The following is a 23,637-nucleotide window of genomic DNA, read 5'->3' as shown; positions in this document are numbered from 1 at the left end:
ACCAATTTGATTCCCAATCTCCTCTTAGTTGTATTGAAGGGCACCCCCTTGAAAGCCTAAGTGCAATGGGGATCTCTGGGAACATGGGGTCCCATGCCGAGCTATGGAATTTCCCCCCATAAAAGGACTAGCCCAGGTCAGTGAAAAGTGTACCAGGTTCTCCCACTACCTGGATACTCCACTTCGGAGGCTCCCCTTTTTCACCTCGATGTTTTGCCACCTTGGACTTCTGCTGCACAGTGCAATAGTCCGTGTGATTCTCAAGCCTCTCACACACCTTGGATCAGGTAGTATCACCCTTACTTCCCTCTCTATCCTTGCCCCTTCCCCTCATCCTCACCCCATTCTCAGTTTTGTCTGAATATATATTTATTAGGAGGGAGAGGATGGTTTTATTCTTGGTTTTAAAGGTTTGTAGTTTTGGTCTTCCACTCGTTGTGTCTGCTAGTAAACAAATATTTCATGTAGTTTGAATCGGTTGGTCTCTGTTACTTTTTCGCTTGGAAATACTGAGCAGGAATAAAACCTCTGTATACACTGACAAAAGATCCTTTATCTATCTGGCTGGAGACCCTGTAATAAGCTAATTTCCCTCTCTCTGGATCCAGTTTGGGTAACAATGTCTATAATCATGTCTACAGTCTCCACAGCTTGTCATAGCAATTGGAAAAGGTTTTCCGTGCAAACATGAAGACTGTCTACACACTCTGTGATACACAGAGACAAAAATCAGCCTTTGCTGACTTCCAGATAAAGTAAGTGTTGAGGATTCTACACAGGATTCAGGATGAGATGCAATTTCATATACAACTGCATTCAAACCACCTTTAGAGGGTGGCGGTGTGACCAAAGCCAACACACGCATAAGGCATGAGGGGCCTGCCACGAGGAAGGGGAACTGGGTGAAATCAGTCCTCCTCCAGAAAAATTACTGGGCTTGCCCCATGGGCAGAAGAAGGAGTGGTGATTTCATCTTATTTCCCCTCCACAATGCAGCCCTCTATGCTTATTGGATTTTTTCTGTGAGGTTTCCCTGACCCTTAAACACTGGATTTTCGGGAGGTCTTAGGGGACCAGTGAAGGGGATGACAAGGAAACAAAATACACCTCCATAAGCACCTTTTACTCATGCTTGCAGGTTCCAAACCAATGTTAGATTTTTTTCCCTGAGAAATAATGTTAGAATTTTTCTGAGAAATTAAAAAAAAAATCAGCAAGGAAAAGAAGAGACAAATCTGATTTTCATAACCGGCAACACTCAACTATATTTAGTACCTCAACCACAGGCCTATTTCAGTATAGTTCATTGTGATTCGTATGACCTTACCTTTTCACTACAAGCTTCAGCATTTTGTGTGAACCTTTTACTAGGCAGATCGCCTCTTGCCTGAACCCGGAGAGACCCACATCGTTGATGCTGACGATTTCATCACCAGCCAGCAACTTGTCTACAGCTGCAGCTCTGCTGCCTTCTTCAATCTAAGAAACAAAAATAAATTTGAAAAGGTTAATGTTTATCTTATTCTATTACATACTTGTTCCAGGTACCTAAGATATGAGAGGTATGTTTTTAGTCCAGATATGTAGCCTCTCCTGCCGCCTACCTCAGTTACAGGAAAGCATTCACCCTTGCTAGATGCCAAGCTCTTCCCTCGGCAGTTTTGGATGGGAGTTATAGAAAGGTTCACTTGGAGGATAGGGTATGTCCCTGTGCATTAAAGGAAATTGAAACTACGGAGCACATTCTACTGTGCTGTCCACTATATCAAGAGGTTCGTTCTAAGTTTATCTCCCCCTGGCTTAGTAGGCATCCCAGCCATTCAGGTCCAGAGTATACTAAAATGTTGCTTGTAGATGAAAATCCACAGGTTACAGCAGGAACGGCAAAGTTTTGAGCAGCTGCCTGTAGAATCCATCAGATGCTACTCAGAATATTGATATGCCAATAATTTTAATGGGTAGTGTAAACAGTTTGTAATAATTGTGCCAACAACTATTTTACAATTTGTATAAACCTGTGGGTAGAGTATCATACTAAGGGTTTCAGTGGTAAATTGTGAAGAGCTGTGCTGGTCTATGACTTTTTAATAAAGATTGACAGGAGCTATGTTTTTAGGTGTACCCCTAAGATTTTTTTCAGAGTTACCAGTGCTCTCTTATTCTAATTGTGTAGTAGGTTGTACAGCCAAAAAGGTGCAAGTAGCTATTAATATCTGTTTGGAAGATATTTAGGGCAATACACTTAAGCTGTGAATTGCTGTAGCAAGAAAGAACCTTAAGCTAACAAAGACTGAAAAAGGGATATTTATTTCTTCAAACAAATACTTAAATGAATCTGGATAACGTCTTAACAGTTCTGAAGCATTGGGCTGTGATCTATGATAAAATGTAAGCAACATTAATGAAAAGCAGCCCTGATACATAGAAGTTGTGAGTAAAAGCTTCCAAAGACTTTAAAAATACAAAAAAGGATTTATACCCCACTTTTCTTCTCTAATGAAAACCCAAAGCAGATCAAAACACCATCCTCCTCTCCTCTATTTTCTCCTCATAACCACCACCCTGTGAGGTAGGTTACGCTGAGAGTAACAGATCCAAGATCATTCAGTAAGCTTCCAGGGCAATACAAACCATGGCTCTCCCAGATCCAGCCTGACACTCTAAACCCTACATCACAGCATGCTGCTTTATGATTAAGTCCTCCCAAAATATCTTGACTCTCTTATCAGATCCTCAGTATGTGTAGCTGCAAGGGCTAGGCAAAACATATCAGCAGGCTACCATTTCCGAAATCAAACCTTCAAAGACTTTGGACAGTGTTGGTTCAAGAGACTTTCTCCTAGGATTTCAAAGAATGTTCATTGTTACCCCTGAGATTACTTTTTTTTTCCTCCCTTCCAGGTTGGAAATGTGTTGGCCACAGAGCAGAGAGCATTCAGTTACCCCCTGTGAGGGTCTTACACGGGGTGGGGGCACGTTGCACATAGCACTCACTTCCCAAAGAGACCGATTACAGCCATCCAAAACCGTTCTGAGCACAACTGGATGAAATAGCCAAGCCTGCAGGAAACCCAAGAGCACTTTTCCATCCCGCATGGAATTAATAAATACAGATGACACAGTGACACCCCCATAAAAAGGAAAGGAAAGGGATAAAAAAAGGCTGTATTGTAGAGGAATATTGTGTTTTCTTAAAGGCTGCAATTGGAGCTGGATATTCCAAATGCAACTGTGTAGATAAAAATGCAATCCACTCAACTACAAAAGTAATCTCTACAGAAATCTTCACAGCAAGCAAAGAATGCAAGGAAGATAATACAGATTTATTACATGTTTCTACTGAATCTGGTGTTTTTTCTCCTGCGGGCATACACACATACGCTCTGCTATGTCAGATTACTGTTTATAAGTACACACTTTGCCCAAGAGGAAGGGGGGGGGGAACACATCTTGCTTTCTATTGTCAAACACCCTCATGAAAGTTATTGCCACACTGCTTTCAGGGTACTGAAAAGAAAACAAAATTCAGAAGAAGAAAAATATTTTCCTGCATCTTAGTATTTACTAAAAACACTCACTGAAAGAAAAGAAGGAAAAAGTGGTGGGGTGGGGTGGGGAGGACAGCCAGGTCACAGCAGAAACTGCTTTTGATTTTTGCAGAGAGCAGAATGTGGAGTTTCTGTTAGAAAGCTGTCTGGTTACAGGCAAACTAACTAACTTATTGTTAGTGGGGGGGGGGGGGAAGATCCATCATGAAGAAATCAGTTTCCTCCCATTCATTTTAGCTGTTCCATCAGAATTTCCCCACAATGCCCGTGATCCAGACAGAGGGTCAGCTCACCCATTGTGAAACTTATCTGACTTGAACTACAGCTCACACATATGGCCTTTGCTTGTGTGTGCAGGAACATGGAAGCACATCCAGAGAAGACCAAAGATCGAGCTGAGGGTCACTGTTCACATCACATCATTAGAACAAAGCAAGTTTCAGTCTGATCAGGAAGTTGACCGGAGACCCAAACCACTGCAGGCCTTCTGAAGGAAAATATACAGTACTGTATAAATAAAAATGAAAGCCAACTTCTATGAGCAGGACAATGCGGATGTGCAAGTAAGACCTTAGTTGGAGAAGAATATGCTTATGCAACAAATTGGTACTGGGTGGATCAACTCTAAATGGGGCTGAAGGAAACGAAACCATCATTTCTATGCCTGTTCAGAAGCTGTTCTTACTGGCATCTGCTTCTTAAATTTGCTTCTATGCACATCTTTTAGAAGTGTTTATTAGGGGCTTGTGTCTGTGTGTGTGAGAGACTTTGCATATACAGATACAAACATACATACACAGTGCTAAAAATCTGAATTATGATGTTTGGCTGTCTTTGAGAATCGAACAGCACTGGAAGTGTTAAAGGTTTAGCTTACGTGCGCGATTAAGTGCTGAAATATTAATCCTTATTAGTACCATCTAGTATCACAGATAACGCTAACCCACAGATCTAGCAATATTAAATCTAAGTCAAGAGTCCTTCAGATGTTCCCCAAATGGTCCAAAGCACCCCATCATACTCCACATGCATTATTGGTCTTTAAAATTACAAAGCTAACGATGCTTTCCCTTAATAGAGAAATAGGGGCTGTTACTACAGTCTTTGCCCTGACCTGGATGGCCCCGGCTAGCCTGATCTCGTCAGATCTCAGAAGCTAAGCAGGGTCAGCCCTGGTTAGTATTTGGATGGGAGACCATCAAGGAATACCAGTATTGCTGTGCAGAGGAAGGCACTGGCAAACCACCTCTGTTAGTCTCTTGCCATGAAAACCCCAAAAGGGTTTGCCATAAGTCGGCTGCGACTTGACGGCTCTTTACACACACACACACACACACACACACTCTCTACAGTCTTTTATCCCCTGCCCTCTACATATCAGTAGAGTTGACAGTAACAGTGCAATCCTATGAAGAGTTACTCCAGTCTTAGCTCATTAATTTCAACAGGCTTAGACTGTAGTAACTCTTCACAGGATTGCACAGTAAGTGCAGCGAAAACAGCAAAACCACATCAGTGATTCAGGAAAGGAATCCTAGTTTTTCAAGCTTTAGTATTTAATGACAGTGGAATTAATTATGTGATATCCTATTTCAAATTTGGGTAAAAAATATGATGTAACTGCTGAGTGTAATTATGGCACATTCTGTTCTCCAGCCCATTTGGCATTCATGATTTGGTTTCACTGATTTTCCATACACAGTACATGGTGCACTTGCAACACACGATAAACCTACTCAGGCTATGGAAAAATGGATCATTCCCCCAGAACTTCTGTTCCAGCTTCTTATTTTTTAACAGCACAGAAGTTCTTCCTTCTGTTAAACCTAAGCCTATTTTCCATATTTTATAATTACGGTATTCTCTTCTGACCTCAATGGACAGGCTCAACAATGGTTTTTACCTTCTCTATTAAATATACCGCATATACTCATGTATAAGCCGACCCGCGTATAAGCCGAGGTGCCTAATTTTACCCCAAAAATGGGGAAAAATTAGGCACCCGTGTATAAGCCGAGGGTCGGCTTACACAATGCCCCTGCCCCAGGTCGCCCTCCCGCCCGGCCTCCCGGGCCCTCCAGACCCACCCCGACCCCAGTGCCACCCCCTCCCGGGCCCTCCACACCCACCCTGACCCCAGCGCCACCCTAGGGGGGAGGGAGAAGAGTCCCTGAACCCCTTACTCACCGGGAGGACGAGGCCCGCTGATCAGCTGGAGGTGGCGGCAGGGAAGGCACGCAGGCCGGAGGCGGCAGCGGGGCCCTGCCTGAGCGCAGGCAGGCCCTGCAGGCCTCTCCCAGGCCGCAGAGAAGGCGCTGGGGGGGGGGGGCGGCGGGGGGGCGGGGCCTGCCTGCACTCAGGCAGGCCCTGCAGGCCTCTCCCAGGCCGCAAAGAAGGCGCGGGGGGTCGGCGGGGGGTCGGCGGGGGGGCGGGGCCTGTCTGCACTCAGACAGGCCCTGCAGGCCTCTCCCAGGCCGCAAAGAAGGCGCGGGGGGTCGGCGGGGGGTCGGCGGGGGGGCGGGGCCTGTCTGCACTCAGACAGGCCCTGCAGGCCTCTCCCAGGCCGCAAAGAAGGCGCGGGGGGTCGGCGGGGGGTCGGCGGGGGGGCGGGGCCTGTCTGCACTCAGACAGGCCCTGCAGGCCTCTCCCAGGCCGCAAAGAAGGCGCGGGGGGGGGGCGGCGGGGGGGGCCTGCCTGCACTCAGGCAGGCCCTGCAGGCCTCTCCCAGGCTGCAAAGAAGGCGCGGGGGGTCGGCGGGGGGTCGGGGCCTGCCTGCACTCAGGCAGGCCCTGCAGGCCTCTCCCAGGCCGCAGAGAAGGCGCGGGGGGTCGGCGGGGGGTCGGCGGGGGGGCGGGGCCTGCCTGCACTCAGGCAGGCCCTGCAGGCCTCTCCCAGGCCGCAGAGAAGGCGCGGGGGGGGGGGCGGCGGGGGGGGCCTGCCTGCACTCAGGCAGGCCCTGCAGGCCTCTCCCAGGCCGCAAAGAAGGCGCAGGGGGTCGGCGGGGGGTCGGCGGGGGGTCGGGGCCTGCCTGCACTCAGGCAGGCCCTGCAGGCCTCTCCCAGGCCGCAGAGAAGGCGCGGGGGGGGGCGGCGGGGGGGGCCTGCCTGCACTCAGGCAGGCCCTGCAGGCCTCTCCCAGGCCGCAAAGAAGGCGCAGGGGGTCGGCGGGGGGTCGGCGGGGGGGCGGGGCCTGCCTGCACTCAGGCAGGCCCTGCAGGCCTCTCCCAGGCCGCAAAGAAGGCGCGGGGGGTCGGCGGGGGGTCGGCGGGGGGGCGGGGCCTGCCTGCACTCAGGCAGGCCCTGCAGGCCTCTCCCAGGCCGCAGAGAAGGCGCGGGGGGGGGGCGGCGGGGGGGGCCTGCCTGCACTCAGGCAGGCCCTGCAGGCCTCTCCCAGGCCGCAAAGAAGGCGCGGGGGGTCGGCGGGGGGTCGGCGGGGGGCGGGGCCTGCCTGCACTCAGGCAGGCCCTGCAGGCCTCTCCCAGGCCGCAGAGAAGGCGCGGGGGGGGGGGGGCGGCGGGGGGGGCCTGCCTGCACTCAGGCAGGCCCTGCAGGCCTCTCCCAGGCCGCAAAGAAGGCGCGGGGGGTCGGCGGGGGGTCGGCGGGGGGCGGGGCCTGCCTGCACTCAGGCAGGCCCTGCAGGCCTCTCCCAGGCCGCAGAGAAGGCGCGGGGGGTCGGCGGGGGGTCGGCGGGGGGTCGGGGCCTGCCTGCACTCAGGCAGGCCCTGCAGGCCTCTCCCAGGCCGCAGAGAAGGCGCGGGGGGGGGGGGGGCGGGGGGGCGGGGCCTGCCTGCACTCAGGCAGGCCCTGCAGGCCTCTCCCAGGCCGCAAAGAAGGCGCGGGGGGTCGGCGGGGGGTCGGCGGGGGGTCGGGGCCTGCCTGCACTCAGGCAGGCCCTGCAGGCCTCTCCCAGGCCGCAGAGAAGGCGCGGGGGGTCGGCGGGGGGTCGGCGGGGGGTCGGGGCCTGCCTGCACTCAGGCAGGCCCTGCAGGCCTCTCCCAGGCCGCAGAGAAGGCGCGGGGGGGGGGGGCGGGGGGGCGGGGCCTGCCTGCACTCAGGCAGGCCCTGCAGGCCTCTCCCAGGCCGCAAAGAAGGCGCGGGGGGTCGGCGGGGGGTCGGGGCCTGCCTGCACTCAGGCAGGCCCTGCAGGCCTCTCCCAGGCCGCAGAGAAGGCGCGGGGGGGGGGGGCGGGGGGGCGGGGCCTGCCTGCACTCAGGCAGGCCCTGCAGGCCTCTCCCAGGCCGCAAAGAAGGCGCGGGGGGTCGGCGGGGGGTCGGCGGGGGGCGGGGCCTGCCTGCACTCAGGCAGGCCCTGCAGGCCTCTCCCAGGCCGCAGAGAAGGCGCGGGGGGTCGGCGGGGGGTCGGCGGGGGGTCGGGGCCTGCCTGCACTCAGGCAGGCCCTGCAGGCCTCTCCCAGGCCGCAGAGAAGGCGCGGGGGGGGGGGCGGGGGGGCGGGGCCTGCCTGCACTCAGGCAGGCCCTGCAGGCCTCTCCCAGGCCGCAAAGAAGGCGCGGGGGGGTCGGCGGGGGGTCGGCGGGGGGTCGGGGCCTGCCTGCACTCAGGCAGGCCCTGCAGGCCTCTCCCAGGCCGCAGAGAAGGCGCGGGGGGTCGGCGGGGGGTCGGCGGGGGGTCGGGGCCTGCCTGCACTCAGGCAGGCCCTGCAGGCCTCTCCCAGGCCGCAGAGAAGGCGCGGGGGGGGGGGCGGGGGGGCGGGGCCTGCCTGCACTCAGGCAGGCCCTGCAGGCCTCTCCCAGGCCGCAAAGAAGGCGCGGGGGGTCGGCGGGGGGTCGGGGCCTGCCTGCACTCAGGCAGGCCCTGCAGGCCTCTCCCAGGCCGCAAAGAAGGCGCGGGGGGTCGGCGGGGGGTCGGCGGGGGGGCGGGGCCTGCCTGCACTCAGGCAGGCCCTGCAGGCCTCTCCCAGGCCGCAGAGAAGGCGTGCGGGATGGCGGCGGCAGCGGCGGTAAGTTCCCCCTCCCTCTATCCCTCCTCCCTCCTCCCCCCTCCCCTCGCCTACCGTATTGACCCGCGTATAAGCCGAGTTGGCTTTTTTCAGCCATTTTTTTGGGCTGAAAAACTCGGCTTATACGCGAGTATATACGGTATATATATATATTGACAGCTGTATCTCCTAATATTATTTTACAAACTAATTATACTCAGTGTCTTTAATGCATCCTCATAGGATTGGCCTTCTAGACATTGTATTTGCTTCAATATTCTTCTCCAAATTCTTTCCAACTTACTAATATTGTGCCTTAAACTGTGTTCTCTACCTTTTTTTATATAGGTTAGAAGAGAAAGTGGGGGAAAGCACTCAATACATAAGGTAAGCAGCAAGATTTTAGTCCAGTAGCACTTAAAGACCAAGAAGATTTCCAGGGTATAAACCTTTGAGAGTCAAAGCTCCCTTTGTTCCTGGAAATCTTGTTGGTTTTTAAAGGTACTACTGACCTTGATTCTTGCTCTTCCACTGCAGACCAACATGGCTTCCCACCTGAAACTATCTTCACAGGGTAAACAATATACCTTTTTGGCTTGCCACAGAAAGGTAAGTCTTTTTAAATTTGATAGTAAAATAAACATCACTGTTCTATGAAAGAACTGCCACTTACCAGTATTAAAAAGAAAACCAACAGTTTAACTATTGCTGCTTAATAGATTGTCCCTGATGTACAGATGAAAGTCAAGCATGGTCAAATTTCAACATCATATACAGACCAACTATGCATGAGCAGTATTCTGGGGAAGGACCACACACAGAGTGGACAAGAAGAATAGATTGCTGGAAGCAATGTTGAGTTCAAAGATTATTTCTTTTCATCATTGTCTGACAAAAGGAAACAGTTGTTCTTGGACACAGAAACCCCTGGTTTAAATATCCACTTGTCCATAGCTATACTGAAGCCCTGTTCACAACTCACACAGAATGCATGTACACTTCATTTCATTTCAATTCATTTTTCTTGATACATGTGTTGAATATTTCTCATGTTACGTTCAATGCATGTACAGCTGATCTTGTCATAGAAACAGCATATTTATCCAGGCATTAGTCCCCAGTTTCATTCGCAAAGTGAAAACAGACCAGTTGATTCTCCCATACAAACAGATGTAGACATGTACATGCAGAGTAGAGTGTATGGGTGCTCAATGTAACATGTGAACAGTGCTTGAGAGATTTCAGGACACGGGATCACTACTGTCCTAATTTTGTTTAATGTGAACAGAGATATCAGTCCAAGGCCTATAGTTGAGACAAATTAATACCAGCTTACCTGCAGAAAATACCAATCAGAATGATGTACGAGGGACCTCAAAGTAGCTGCTGCTTACCTTCTATTCATAAATAAAACTGAAGGACATAACATTTGACCAAGTGCCAAGACACGCTCAGTTTCTAAACTCATTCTTTTATACAAGCTGAACTGGCAAATTATACACTTCCCTTGTTAAAGAAGCTTTTGTTTCTGAAAGTCATGAGTTAAACACTATTTTCATCACATGCTGAACTCAGTCTATTAAATGTTGTAGCTTGAGTAGGTATCAAGACTTCAAAGTTACCATTACAATTTAGTATAAGTGAAAATTGTCATTAATCTAAAGATTAATGTGTATGCAATGTGGCTTGAAAGCTTCATCTGCTGCATGCCGCAAAAGCACTAAATATTTTATATGGCCAAAGGAAAAAGCTGCTCTACATAAAAGGGAGAATAGCTTAATACAAAAGTGGTGGCACAGCACATTCCAAGAATAGTTACAAGCCTATTTTCTAGGGCTGATAACACACAGCGGACTGGGGTAAAGGGGATCATGTCTGCAGATTTAAAGAGATGACGGTTGATAGAGATACAGAAGTATCAAAGAGAGAGAGAGAGAGAGAGAAAGAAAGATAGAGAAAGCCATTAGCTTATCAGCTTTCATTGGGTAAGCCCAAATCCCAGCATTCTTCTATAGGCACCTGTATAAACAACCAGGGGGCTGGGTGCGAAACAGCTATGTCACAGACTATCTGGTTTCACAAAGTCTTTGTATCAGGCTCTTGTCCTTGGAGATTTTACTTTTTGTTTCTTTTAATTATACAGGAAAAAAATAGTTTTTGTTATCAGCAGTTCTTTGTTATCAGCTATGACCTCACACAAAACAAAATAGAATCTTTCAGCAGCCAAAAATAGATGCAGGACATCTGGCCTGCACAAATTTGCAGAAGTAAAACCATTTGATGGACACAGGTAACCTCTGTATTATCACTCTGTATTTGCTTGAATGGGTAACTTACACACTTTAATGCCTACTTTACTTACACGTAATGCCCACCTCTGCCAAGGTTCGCAGCGCAGAATAAGTGTAACCATCTTGTTGTCTTTCTAGAAGCTGTTCTGTAATTAAGAGTGGAGCAGCAGGACTTTAACATTGTGGCTGATGCTAGCAACGGAAACAGACTGCACTGTGGATCTGTCAGGGCTGGATCTGCTGAGCCCTCACTAAAGGAGGACACTACGGTGGCTGATTGCCTGGAAGCTGACTCTAGCAGACCTGTGGTTCCCGGGCCCTCTGACTCCCAGGGGCCATCAAGGGAAGCACAACCAGTTGGGGCTACCAGATCAGAAGCCCAGGTGGCCTATGAGCAGAAGTCAAAGGTAGAGTCTGGGGCTATTAAGGAAACCACTGAAAGGAGATACCTGTCACTAAGATCACCACAGGAGCTCCAGGAATGGAGAAGGCGGAAAGCATGGACGGAAGCTCAGCTCAGGTTGACAAGTGAACACCTAGCCTCTCAGGGCTTCCCCTCTGGAAGCAAAGTGTTAGGAGACCAAGCTCCACCATGAGGTTTTGCAGAATGCCGGTCCCGCTTGTTGTAAGTTCTTCCAGACCCCTGGCTACTGCTACAGCTAAAGGCACTAGATCCTATAAATAGCCTCAGTTCCTTGCTGACTGCACTGGGCCCAATAGCTCTGTGAGCAAGTGCTTGTTATCCCAGTGCACCTTGACTCCTGCCTGTGTGCCCACGCCTGCCCAAGGCCAAACGACTGGCAAAATGTAGAAATAACCCTATTATATCATGCCACAGATATTACTTCCTTTCCCCTCACCTGTCGACTTACCAATCTGTCAAGTGACAAAGTTGGATGGTGCTTATAAATTAAGAGAAAAATCATAATTACCAGAACCGAAGTACTATGCATCCCTGTGCCCAACCAAGGCACTGGGATCCAAAGAGAGATATCAAAAAGCTCAGAGATGTCCACTGGGGTATTTATTTATTTATTAAACTTCTATCCCGTTCTTTTTATTATTTTATTATTTTATTTATTAGACTTCTATCCCATTCCCCTTTGAAATGTGGTGTTGGAGGAGAGTGGAGGCCAAAAAACCAAAACAGTGGGTTATAGATCAAATCAAGCCTGAACTGACCCTAGAAGCTAAAATGACTAAACTGAGGCTGTCGTACTTTGGACATATTATGAGAAGACAAGAGTCACTGGAAAAGACAGTCATGCCAGGAAAAGTTGAGGGCAGCAGGAAAAGAGGAAGACCCAACAAGAGATAGATTGACTCTATAAAGGAAGCCACAGCCCTCAATTTGCAAGACCTGAGCAAGGCTCAGGGACGTGGTCTGATCCAGCGTGGTTTTTCTTATGTTCTTATGTGATGTTGAGGGTTGGGGAGGTGTGCAGCTGAAAAGCGACACAATACCGTTGGTTGCATTGAAGAGGTGGAAAGTGAGTGAAGTTGCCCCTCCCTGCTTCTTTGGACAGGGGAGTTCCAAAAGCGCTGCTGGCAGAACAGGCAGGAGAGACGCCTTTTCTTGCTTTCTTCTCTTCAGTGCATGGCTTTTCAATTCAGATGGCTGCAATCAACGCTGCCTTTTTGAAGGAAGAAGAAGAAGAAGAAAAGGAAGAGGAAGAAAGTTGCTTTTTATATGCCGACTTTCTCTACCACTTAAGGGAGAATCAAACCGGCTTACAATCACCTTCCCTTCCCCTCCCCACAATAGACACCCTGTGAAGTAGGTGGGGCTGAGAGTGTGACTAGCCCAAGGTCACCAAGCTGGCTTCATGTGTAGGAGTGGGGAAACAAATCCAGTTCACCAGATTACCCTCCACCGCTCATGTGGAGGAGTGGGGAATCAAACCCGTTCTCCAGATCAGAGTCCACAGCTCCAAACCACCACTCTTAACCACTATACCACGCTGGCTCTCACACCGCGCTTGCTCTCGGTGCTTGTTGGAGGAAAGAGGATGTGAAAAATCTTTCTCTCCTCAGAGTCCTCTGTTAGTGTTGCAAAGAATCCAGTCCCCTAAGTCTAGCAACTATATGGAAGAATCTCAGCGGCTCCAACAATACAATGTGGTACAATAAAATCTAGAATTAAGCTTTGGTTAACTGCCTAGAAGTCTGGAAAGAAGAATTTATATCCCAATTAGTTGCAAGCAAAACATGTATGAATTAAGCAACACTAACCATAATAGTTTCTGCTAAGCTTTTTATAGTTCCTGCGAAAGCCAACATCCAATTTGGTTTCTGAAACTAGAGATAACAATGAAGTTTGCAAACAAGTTCCTTATACTTATATATATAAGTATATATAAGCAAACAAGTTCCTTATACTTAAAACTTAGGCTCCCTTACTATGAAGTCATTATTTCATTCACAAGTAATAAGTGATTATTTCATTCATAAGTAATATGAAGCTGTCTTACTTGGATTCAGATTAACTCAGCAATGTCTACTTTGACAGGCAGTGACCTCTGACAGAGAAATGTGTTTTCCAACGCCCACAGTAACAATAACAATGAAAACCTTTTATTTGTACCCCGCCCGGACTCAGAGTGACTACAAGCATAGTTAAAATACATAAACATTCAATTACAAAACTCAAATTTGAAACCTGAACATTAAAACATCCCAACACGCTGAGATTTGAATTCCCTATCTTTGGCACCCAATTAAATCCCAATAGGAAGAGATGTTAATATGGTGACTGGAGGTTGGTTTAATACTATATCTCATGTCTCAAGGGGCCATAGACCAAACTAGCAGCTTAGGCAGTTGGAAGATAGGGACAAAATCGGAGAAAGACCAATAAGATGAAGAGGGAAAAGGAAAGAAGAGGAAAGTGAAGGAAGGGATGGTAGGAAAGGAGAGGCCAGTATCTCAGTCATAACCGCCACTGTCCTCAGCCATAAGCCTGGAGGAACATCTCTGTTTTACAGGCCCTGTGGAACATAGCTAGATCCTGCAGGGCCCGGGTCTCACTAGAAAGAGTTCACCAGGGTGGGGCCACGGCCAAAAAGGCCCTGGCTGAGGACAGCCGGACACTCTTAGGCCAGGGATCACTAGTAGCTTGTTATTGGCCGATCGTAGGGCCCTCTGGGGGTTATATAGGGAGAGGCAGTCCCAAAGATACAGTGGTCCCAGACCGTTCAGGGTTTTAAAGGTTAAAACCAGCACTTTGAACTTTATCTGGAGTTCAATATGGAACCAGTGCAGATGGTGAAGCACTGATTGAATATGTGCAGTCCACTCACACAGCCACATTCTGGATCAGCTGTAGTCTCTGGAGCAACCTCTAGGGCAGCCCTATGTAGAGCGAATTACAGTAGTCTAGCCTACAGATAACAGTTGCGTGGATCACTGTGGGTAGGTCAATGCAAGACAGGTAGGGGGCTAGCTGCCAGTCCTGGTGAAGATGGAAAAATGCCTTTTTGGCAGTCTGTGTAATTTGGGCCTCCTTATATAAGGAGATGTCCAAGCTTATCCCCAAACTCTTGACCAGTGCTGGATTTAGATGAAGAGAGCCCCTAGGCTCTCTTGTGAGGCCCCTCCCAATTCCCCAATCCCCCACCCACACAGAGGAAGATGGAAGAGTGTTTTAAACAAAATTCAGTGAAGCCGAGGATAATGACGGGTGTTTAAAATTCCACAATTCCTCCTCTAAAGGACATAAGAAGTTATTGTTAAATACGTCATGATTGGGGGGAAAAGCATAAATGTTAAAATTAATACTGTGAAAAGCTTTTGCAATAACCGAACTTTGTAAACATTTCATGGAATAAGCAGGAATTTTTAAGAAAATGAAATTGTAAGTTTACTGTTACGTTCTTTAAATATATATATATATTCTTTTAAAATACATATTAAGAAATAACAAAACTACAATAATCAAATACACTGACTAAAAAAGTTTTTTCTAACCTTTCTCATAGCAAAATTATCCAAAAGTTCATCAAAATTTGTTGGTCTACATTCGTCACTTTCAATGCACATAAATGCTCAGTGTGGACAACCTCTCTTGAGACATTGTGGCCCTTAATTAGTTTTTAATTCTTTTGAGACTTGAAAAAGACCATTAAGCTAAGAAATAGCCACAAGATTGCTTCCACGTTAGGGAAGGCCATCTGATTTTTTTCCTTGTATATAATTTGATAAAGGTTTGTATGAGACAGGGACTGATCTTCTGTGGGCCGATGGCTTTGTCTCACGTGTAAGTGTAAATTTCAGGTCAACATCCTCTGGGTATGCTTCCATCAACAATTCAACACCTTGCTGAATTTCTTGCTGAGATGCTGTCAGATTAGCAAGAAAGGAAAACATTTGTGCAACATCACTGTACACAGTAGTACTTCTTAAATTGGCTTCAAGTGCATCTAGTATAGCAATGAAAGATCTTATCCTAAACTTATCTCTTAAAGAGATTTCATCAAAGTCATCAGGACCAGGTGCACACGCGTCATTTCCTTGCCGTGTCCTTACTCTTTGGGCGAAAACGCATGGTCACTTTAGCCTCCTTTATTCCCTGTTTCAGTCAGGATTCAGCCAGGATCGAACACACGTTCGACAAAACGCATGCATTCAATCCTGGCTGAATCCTGGTTGAAACAGGGAATAAAGGAGGCTAAAGCAACCGTGCGTTTCTGCCCTTCTGTAGTTAACATTTGGCAAGGTGGCTTTTGCTTGTTGCTCAAGCTCATCAAAATCATCTCTAATTTTGCTTAAAAAATCCTGAAGTGAACTGAACAAACATGCACAAGTACTCAATAACAGTTCTGATTTCTGAATGGCTTTGCCATTCGGATCCAAAAATGCAGCATAAACACAAATTCCAGTTCTTCAATTTTCTGCAAAAGATTGTTAGCTTGAAGCCTGGTATCACCTTTCTTATTAACATCAGAGTACCAATGACTGCGGGCCTCAGTGATAGCACTGCAACTTTCCAAAATAGCTTCTGGGGCTTTTGCATGTTCCTCCCACCAAATGTCTGACAAATATTTAGGCACTTTTGACGGCCATTTAAAAAATGATTTCAGAACTGTCAATTTCTTTGTGGATGAAGGTATAAATTTCTTTAATGCCAAAACAGTTCACTGCATCAACATCTGAAAGCCTCACTAAATTTAATCTTGCAAATTTGGAATAAATCTTGCAAATTTGTTTTTTCAATGATTTTTTATTGGCTTAAGACAGTATTTTTTTCTGAAATGGAGTGCAAGGAACATTTCAGACTACAGTGTGTTGTGACAGCATGTGTAAGAAAGGTCTATGACAGTATCAAAAATATTATATACCTTGGCCAGAGGCCCCTTAGATTTTGAGGCCCTAGGCTTCAGCCTTCCAAGCCTATAGGTAAATCTGGCACTGCTCTTGATTGAGGCTGATGGTTTTAGCTGCACCCTGTCACAAGTGGCAAGATGGAAATTCTCATCCATGCACACACACCCCGACCTAGCCACAGAACCTCTGTGAGATCCTTATGGTCAAGGCTGATTAAACCTGGAACCTTCTGCATGTAAAGCATGCGATCTACTCTACCACTGAACCAGTCCCTCCAATTAGGCTATTTCAAGCCGCATGACTGCTCTTTGTGCCTTCCTGGTGGCATTCATTAGACCAGGTAGCTAAAGTTGGTAGGCTGCTGGTGGTGCATGGCTTGGCCTTCATGAGAAACTGCCCCACCTTCTCAACAGCTGGAAGTAACCGGAATTTTTAAAAAGCCACTGAACAGTTATCCAATTTCATCTGCAGTCAAGTAATTTATCTTCATTACAGTAGCCAGGAAAAGCCTCATGTAAATATGATAATTGTAGAGGCTGGTAGGATGGAAAGGGTTTTCTTGGGGGGGGGATTTTCTTATGAACAAGCCAGCCACATTCTAGTAGCCAGTCCGAAGCCAGAACATCACAACACATGATATTACAGAGAAGGAAAAGGGAATGTTAGGACGGTTCCTTGGGTAACAGGCTGCTCCCTGCATGGCCCTGCTCTACAAATTCCCAAGCAGCACTTCAAGAATACACATGTGCAACAACAAATCAATTCAGAACTCTCTGAAAAAGCATCCTTTTTTTCCCAAATCATATCCAGTGGAAGCCTGTAATCAGCAAACCAAATCTGAGACAAGTATGGGAGAGGCTTGCCCATTACTAGATCTAGGCAACATACCACATTCCTTGCCTCTTCGCATACCTCAGCTGACCCTGCCTTGAAATTAGTTAAACCACACTGCAATATATTTTATGGGGATAAACACTGTTTGCACTTTGCAGAGACTCTTCAAGAGGGCCAAATTACTCTTGGGAGAACAGCTACACTTACTATCTTCCTACGTATACAACTTAGAAACTGGATCCAAATTTAGAGCCAAATATATTCAGATTCTATTCTTATGAAAACCATGTCCATGAGAAGAGACGGGTAGGGCTTGGCAAACAAAGCTGAGGGGGGGGGGGGAAATGAATTTTTGGCATTTTTAAAAAATGTAATGGGTCTCAAAGGCAAGGAAAATGCAAAGCTAACTACTTCCTAGGGCTGGTACCTGCAGATCCATTCTGCTAACAGGAGCACTCTCCTTCAGGATTAGAGCCCTCTACTGATGAAAGAAGCTTGGATGCAACAAACTGACTTCTGGGATCCAAGTCCAAGCTTTGATGATAAGCAGTAGCCTAAAGTCCATGCAGTGACATAACATCATGGTACAGAATCAATTGTTGCCTTTCTATATTAGCTAGTTGAATTTTAGTAAATGCTGTTTATTACCCTTCTATGGTTTTTCTTGTTTGTGTCTGCTCGGAATATTGTTCCGCTTGCTTTCTCACTTGCTTAATTTCTCAGAATCTCGGTCTATGTTGCAATGCAGAGCCAGCTATCATATTATAACCATTGAGGGAAAATAAAGTTAAATATTTCCAGATGATATATGCTAACGTATAAGTAGTGGTATATGACACTGGATAACTAAGTCTGCCTAGCAAATGTAATGATGGGTCAGCAATGACCCGGTACTTGCACAGGGGACTACCCTTACCTTTAATGGTGTCAAAGGAAACATTCTTGCCCTACACTCATTCATCAACCATTCCCCCACAAAGCCCCTTTTGCACTTTATCCTTTGCACTTTATCCTTTTACTCCTAACTACTACTCTCCAGTATAAAGGGTTGCCATGTGCCCGGTGGTGGCGGGCAAACCCCCGGTAATTTACCCCTGAGGGTGTACACACCACGCGCATGGCACTTCCAGTTTTACCACTCAAACTAAGAGGAAAAGGCCCCTCGCGAGGCGGCACTTCCAGTTGTAAACTAGATGTGACGTGCGCGTGCAATCCCGACCTCAGTCCCATAGCCTCCTGCCAGAGGAGAGGGGGGACCTGGCAGCCCTACCAGTATACTTGGCTCCATGCATGTGACCCAACACTACCTTCTGCAGCAGCACTGAACTACTCAAATAAACTTTGTTCCACTTGGAATATACCTATCATGAATAATGGTAGCTTGAAAGCTAGAAAAAGCAAACCGAAATTGTGAGCCCTTTCTTGAGGTTCAGCATATAGCTATATGCTGAATTTATATGCTGAACTTGAAGAAAGGGCTCCCAGTTTCAATTTGTTTTTTCTAGCTTTCAAGCTACTATCATTCATTTACCTTTTTGAGGCTGGCCTGAAGGCAGTAACTTTAGAAGGGGGGAAGCTAAATATAGAAACCATTACAATTTTAAATATGCTTCCATATGTCCAATATTACCAGTGTGACTTTTGCTCTGAGAGACTAAGCATTAATTCTTTACGAATTCATTCTTCAGCCATTTATGGTTTAATTGAACCTTCTGAGGAATCACCATTGCCTCTTTTGAACCGACGATTTTTCGGATCCTCCCACATTTTAAAGAATGTCAATTAAACATGCTTCCAACAAACATTAGAATACTTCTAGTAAGAGATCAAATTTGCCACCCAAGTTGTAAAATCCCATAGCTTTTGAAAATCCTTTTATGATGTCCTGTATTTAGTTTAGTTTCCACCACTCCTTCTAGCTCTTGAGCTGGAAAACACTGGGCCAAACGTCATTTATTATTGTGGTTAAAATCTGAGATTTGTACAAGCAAGCATTTTAACCACAGCATTTTAACTTGTGTTAAATTCATATATCATGGCGATTTGTGTTCATTCCAACCCACCACAGGAAAACCACGGTAACCTTACAACAAGGGTTAAATAAAGTTAACAGATGCTACTGATAAAAAATGTATTATATAAATAGGTGAAGTGGTTTGGCTCACATGAATTAGGTTTCTACAGGAATTTGTTAGAAACTTGTAAAAAGAAAGGAACCTTACAAGGTTATAAAACAGGGGTTGTCAAGTTGAGCATCTCTGTAAAATGTCCCAGAGAGTCCCAGCCTCTATGACGGACACTCATTAACCTACCCAAGAGACAGGGATTTTTTTCAGTGCTCTTTAGAAGCAAACATGTTTTTAACAAGAGGCTAGATGGCCACCTGTCAGCAATGCTGATTCTATGAACTTAAGCAGTTCATGAGAGGGAGGACAACTTGGCCATCTTCTGGGCATGGAGTAGGGGTCACTGGGTGTGTGGGGGGGGGAGGTAGTTGTGAAATTCTTGCATTGTGAGGGGGTTGGACTAGATGACCCTGGTGGTCCCTTCCAACTTCATGATTCTAACTTCATGATTCTATGTAACTCTTCTTTACAGTCTTGGCTAGTACAAACAGCTTCTTCAGGGCCTTAGCAATACAATGCTATGCCAAGAGAATTGGTTTAGACAAATTTATAATCCTGTTTGCAAATACAGTACTTCTAACACACTGGTTCCCAACCGGGGGTCCATGGACCCCCAGGGGTCCGCGAGAACTAAATTAAGGTCCACGAAACAAAGTTATAAACCCATAATAAATTAATATTTTCAATTAAAAGTTCTCTATTATAAAAAAAACATATTCAAATATTATTCTAAGTTTAATGTTTAACTAACAGTTATGATTAAAGTTTATTTTCAAATTCTCTGAATTTTTATTTTGAACCTTGGGGTCCCTGCACCGAACAAAAGTCCTAGTGGTCCTTGGTCAAAAAAAGGTTGGGAACCACTGTTCTAACAGGACTTGTGCAAACATTGTAACTGCTGCTATTTCTTCAACTTTAACTGTTCTTACTAATCCGATTTTCTATACTCTGGTGCTATATGAGCTTATTATAAGTCCCAACCCTACTTTTAAAAGGTCTTAAAACTCCTTTATCTTAACAGATAAAGGAGCTGATATTCCTAGTCAATTCACCCACTCCATCTCCTTCCTCCTAAAGCCATTGTAAAAATGGGATTTATATTTTACTGGGGTATTCAACATTACAAGAATTAATGACTGCATTTACAGTGCTATCCTAAACAGAGTTTCACCCTTCTAAATCCATTCAAGTCAATGGGCTTAGAACAGAGAAGCCCTGCAGTGTTGGGAAAAGGGAGGGTATTGTTACCGCTGTTTGTTGATCTTCCAACACATGTAATACATGCTGAAACAATCTTTTTATACTTGTGTCTTTAACTTCTGTTTTGGGGAACATTGATTCATAGGGTCAACTTGAGTCAGAAGCAATCTGACGGCACTTTATACACACACACACACACACAAAAGAGAAGGAGGAGGAAGAGGAGGGTTGGTTTTTATATGCCGACTTTCTCTACCACTTAAGGAAGAATTAAACCGGCTTACAATCACCTTCCCCCCTCCACAACAGGCACCCTGTGAGGTAGGTGAGGCTGAGAGTGTGTGACTAGCCCAAGGTCACCCAGCTGGCTTCGTGGGTAGGAGTGGGGAAACAAATCCAGTTCACCAGATTAGCCTTGGCTGCTCATGTGGAGGAGTGGGGAATCAAACCCGGTTCTCCAGATCAGAGGCCACCGTTCCCAACCACTGCTCTTAACCACTACACAACTTTTAAAAAGAAAGAAATGGAGAAAGCCTGGTTTGCTTTTTTAAAAAAAACTTGAAATCTATTTAGGAGCATCCAGCTAATTTGTTAAGGGGAAGGGGCATCTGACAGCAGCTATGTGTATGAATCACTCAATGCAGAATTTCTAAAATGATAAAACCTTTCTGGTATTTTCATCCAGAATTATCCAGGAGCGTGTAATATTTCATTATACATCAAACTACGATCAAACAGTCATCCTTCAAGATTAGTAATTCCCAAGCTGGGTGCAGTAAACAACCAATTCAGTAACTGAAAACGTCTGTGAAACCACAGTACCCGCCATCCCCAAGAACAGCAGCTGCCCATTAAATTTCCCGTGTAACACACTGTCCTGGCCTGCCTTCCTCCAGCCTGGAGGCACATTTCCAAAAGTCAACACTGCACAAACACCGAGGGTAGAATCCTCTGAAGGGAACATATCTAAATTTATTTATCTTAAAAGTAAAGCTTTTGGAAAGTTACAAGTGAAGCATTCCTCCAATTTAAGTCTGAAAATGAGTATGCTTAAGGTATCAGAAGCGTTGGGAACAAGGCTTTTGTTAGTGGTACGGTACAGAATAGGTGGAGGCAGCTACACAAACCTCCAGGCGATTCAGCTTCAAAGCATTACATTATTCTGAATTGTACGTCCTGCAACAGAGTCGTGATGACTACGGTGGGGTACCCATCTTGTAAAAAGCTAGCAGCCATATTTTTAGAAAGCATTCACGTGTTATCTGCCAGGGTGAATCCCCATAGCCAATCTACCCTTAACATATAACCATCCGAAGGAAGGCAAGAATGCTTGCTCAAATACTTGTGCTTTTCTGTATCTTAAAAAAATTAATCAGGAAGCTTGTTTTTTGGAATCTTGCCGTTGCTATTAGAGAAGTCTTAAATTTTAAAATATTGTCCATTTTTTTTATGAGTAATAGAGATTTTTTTTAAAAAAAAACTTATTGGGCAAACATGATTGAAGCTGAGCAAACTCTGTGGGTAATTTAAAAACTGCGAAGTATCCATATGCTATCCTTCCTTGAATAATAATGACAGTGTCCAATTCAGACTTAAGAACACAAGCTCCAAATACTTCAATCCATAGGCCAAGCAATAGATTTGTGAGAGAAATCACAAATGCCCCTAGTCAAGGACTACAAGTGTGACCACCTTGTTCAAGGCTGGGAGTCGGCAGACACAACATGTGGGCCACTCATTATATTGCATTACATGGGTTTGCTGGAGCTTGCATGCGTATCTAGCAGAAGGAAGTAGCTCTTTACAACTCACACCTCAGGCTCTATGGTTCTCTCAGTGGCATGAAAACATTCAGCTTTCTGTAGCTGCTTGCACTCTTGATGACACTTCCCAAAAAATTTTTTGCATATATGGATAAAATAAACAGCTGGAGTCCAAGTTATTACCCAAAACTCAACTTCCAAACAAATGGTTACAGAATGCTATGTGCAATTGCTCCGTTTATCAGTAAATGCCACAACTGTTCAGTAGAGATGAATCAAATATACTCAGAATTCATATCCACTAGATAGTTCAAATGATGGTTTCATGAGTTCTTCAAAGATCCTAATAATGTTTTCTGCTTATAAAAGTCTAGCCAGAAAAGGGAGAACAATTTTTGTGAATTCTTCTCCTACTGTGGATCACCACTTTACAACTTGCCTTTCAGCCCAAAAGCAGCTTGCCAGTCCTGCTGCAGAATGAATGGCCTTCTCACTTCTAACAGGACACCCATAGGCAGGGATGAGCAGTGGAAAAGAAGTGCCAGATCTGCCAAACTAGCCAGCAATGGGCAGCTGAAGTCAGAGGGGCGAGATAGGGGAAGGGCACCAGTGAAAGAGCTCTGGACCAGAGAATGGGTTAGATCAGGGATGTCGAACTCATTTGTTACGAGGGCCGGATATGACACAAATGTCACTTGGTCGGGCCGGGGAATACCTTGCTAGCCCAGATCGGGACTGGGAGGATGGTTGCCTCGCGGGCCGGATAAGAGCGCTCAAGGGGCTGGATCCAGGCACCGGACCTTATGTTTGACACTCCTGGGTTAGATCTTGCAGTCCAGGCCACATGCTCATGCATGTGATGACAGAGAAAAGGTGTTAAGGTTTCTTTCTTATGTGATTAAATCTTTGAGATGTTTCCCACTTGTTTAATTTGTTGCCCAAATAATGTCTGCAGGTGACCAATTGTATTATGCAGCTTTCTTGAATTTTCTGCTTTGCGTAAAGATTATTATTTGCGGCACATTGCCAGAATATACAAAAAATAATCATCAGTCGTCTAAAATCCCATCAGCATTGAAACCAAAAATTCCAAATATACTATGCACTGGAGACTACATAAAATTCTAAGTGGACACTACTATGTACATAGATAATAAGACAGGTCATCCCAACAATTTGCGTCTAATTTTGGAAGCGGCGGCACAAAATTTAGCAGTATCAGCAGAAATCCTTGGATTTTCATCTGAGAGCAGCTTCCTTGCCCTCTCTGACTCCAAGATATCTGACAGCCTGTTAGTCCAAGGGCGAATAAATTTACCATGTATCTCTTCGTAGTAAGGGCAGCAGATAAGAATATGCTCCATGGTTTCTATGTTCCCTATACCACACTGGCATAATCTCTCTGAGATGGGGATTTTTTTTTATATCTGGCTTGTGAGAAGGCTCTTCTGTGGCTATTTCCAGAGCGAAAAGATATGTGGCAACAATAATTCTGGATTTCACCAGAATTTTTGTGAAGAACTGACAGCTCTGCTTTGAAGCAGCTTGTTAAGCAGTACAGATTAGTGTAATGGGGGGGGGGGCAAAGATCTCTGAAGCCCTACTATATGCACTAGCA

General features: G+C 46.1%; 1 protein-coding gene across 1 annotated transcript in view; it reads right to left on the bottom strand.

Moving 5' to 3' along the window:
• SHROOM2 (shroom family member 2) overlaps positions 1–23,383 on the bottom strand; it is a 101,705-nt gene extending 78,322 nt beyond the window's left edge. The window contains exons 1-5 of the mRNA XM_056861789.1: positions 23,193–23,383; positions 15,028–15,299; positions 10,846–10,920; positions 1,605–1,708; positions 1,328–1,479 (exon numbers count right to left, since the gene is read on the bottom strand). Coding sequence (XP_056717767.1) covers positions 1,328–1,479; positions 1,605–1,708; positions 10,846–10,920; positions 15,028–15,299; positions 23,193–23,383 — 794 coding nt within the window. The remainder of the gene's footprint in view (positions 1–1,327; positions 1,480–1,604; positions 1,709–10,845; positions 10,921–15,027; positions 15,300–23,192) is intronic.
• Positions 23,384–23,637: the final 254 nt, after the last annotated feature.

This window comes from Euleptes europaea, chromosome 16, assembly GCF_029931775.1.
Source record: "Euleptes europaea isolate rEulEur1 chromosome 16, rEulEur1.hap1, whole genome shotgun sequence".
Taxonomy (NCBI): Eukaryota; Metazoa; Chordata; class Lepidosauria; order Squamata; family Sphaerodactylidae; genus Euleptes; species Euleptes europaea.
Note: the sequence above shows the minus strand (reverse complement) of the source record. Positions and strands in the feature narration are given on the sequence as shown.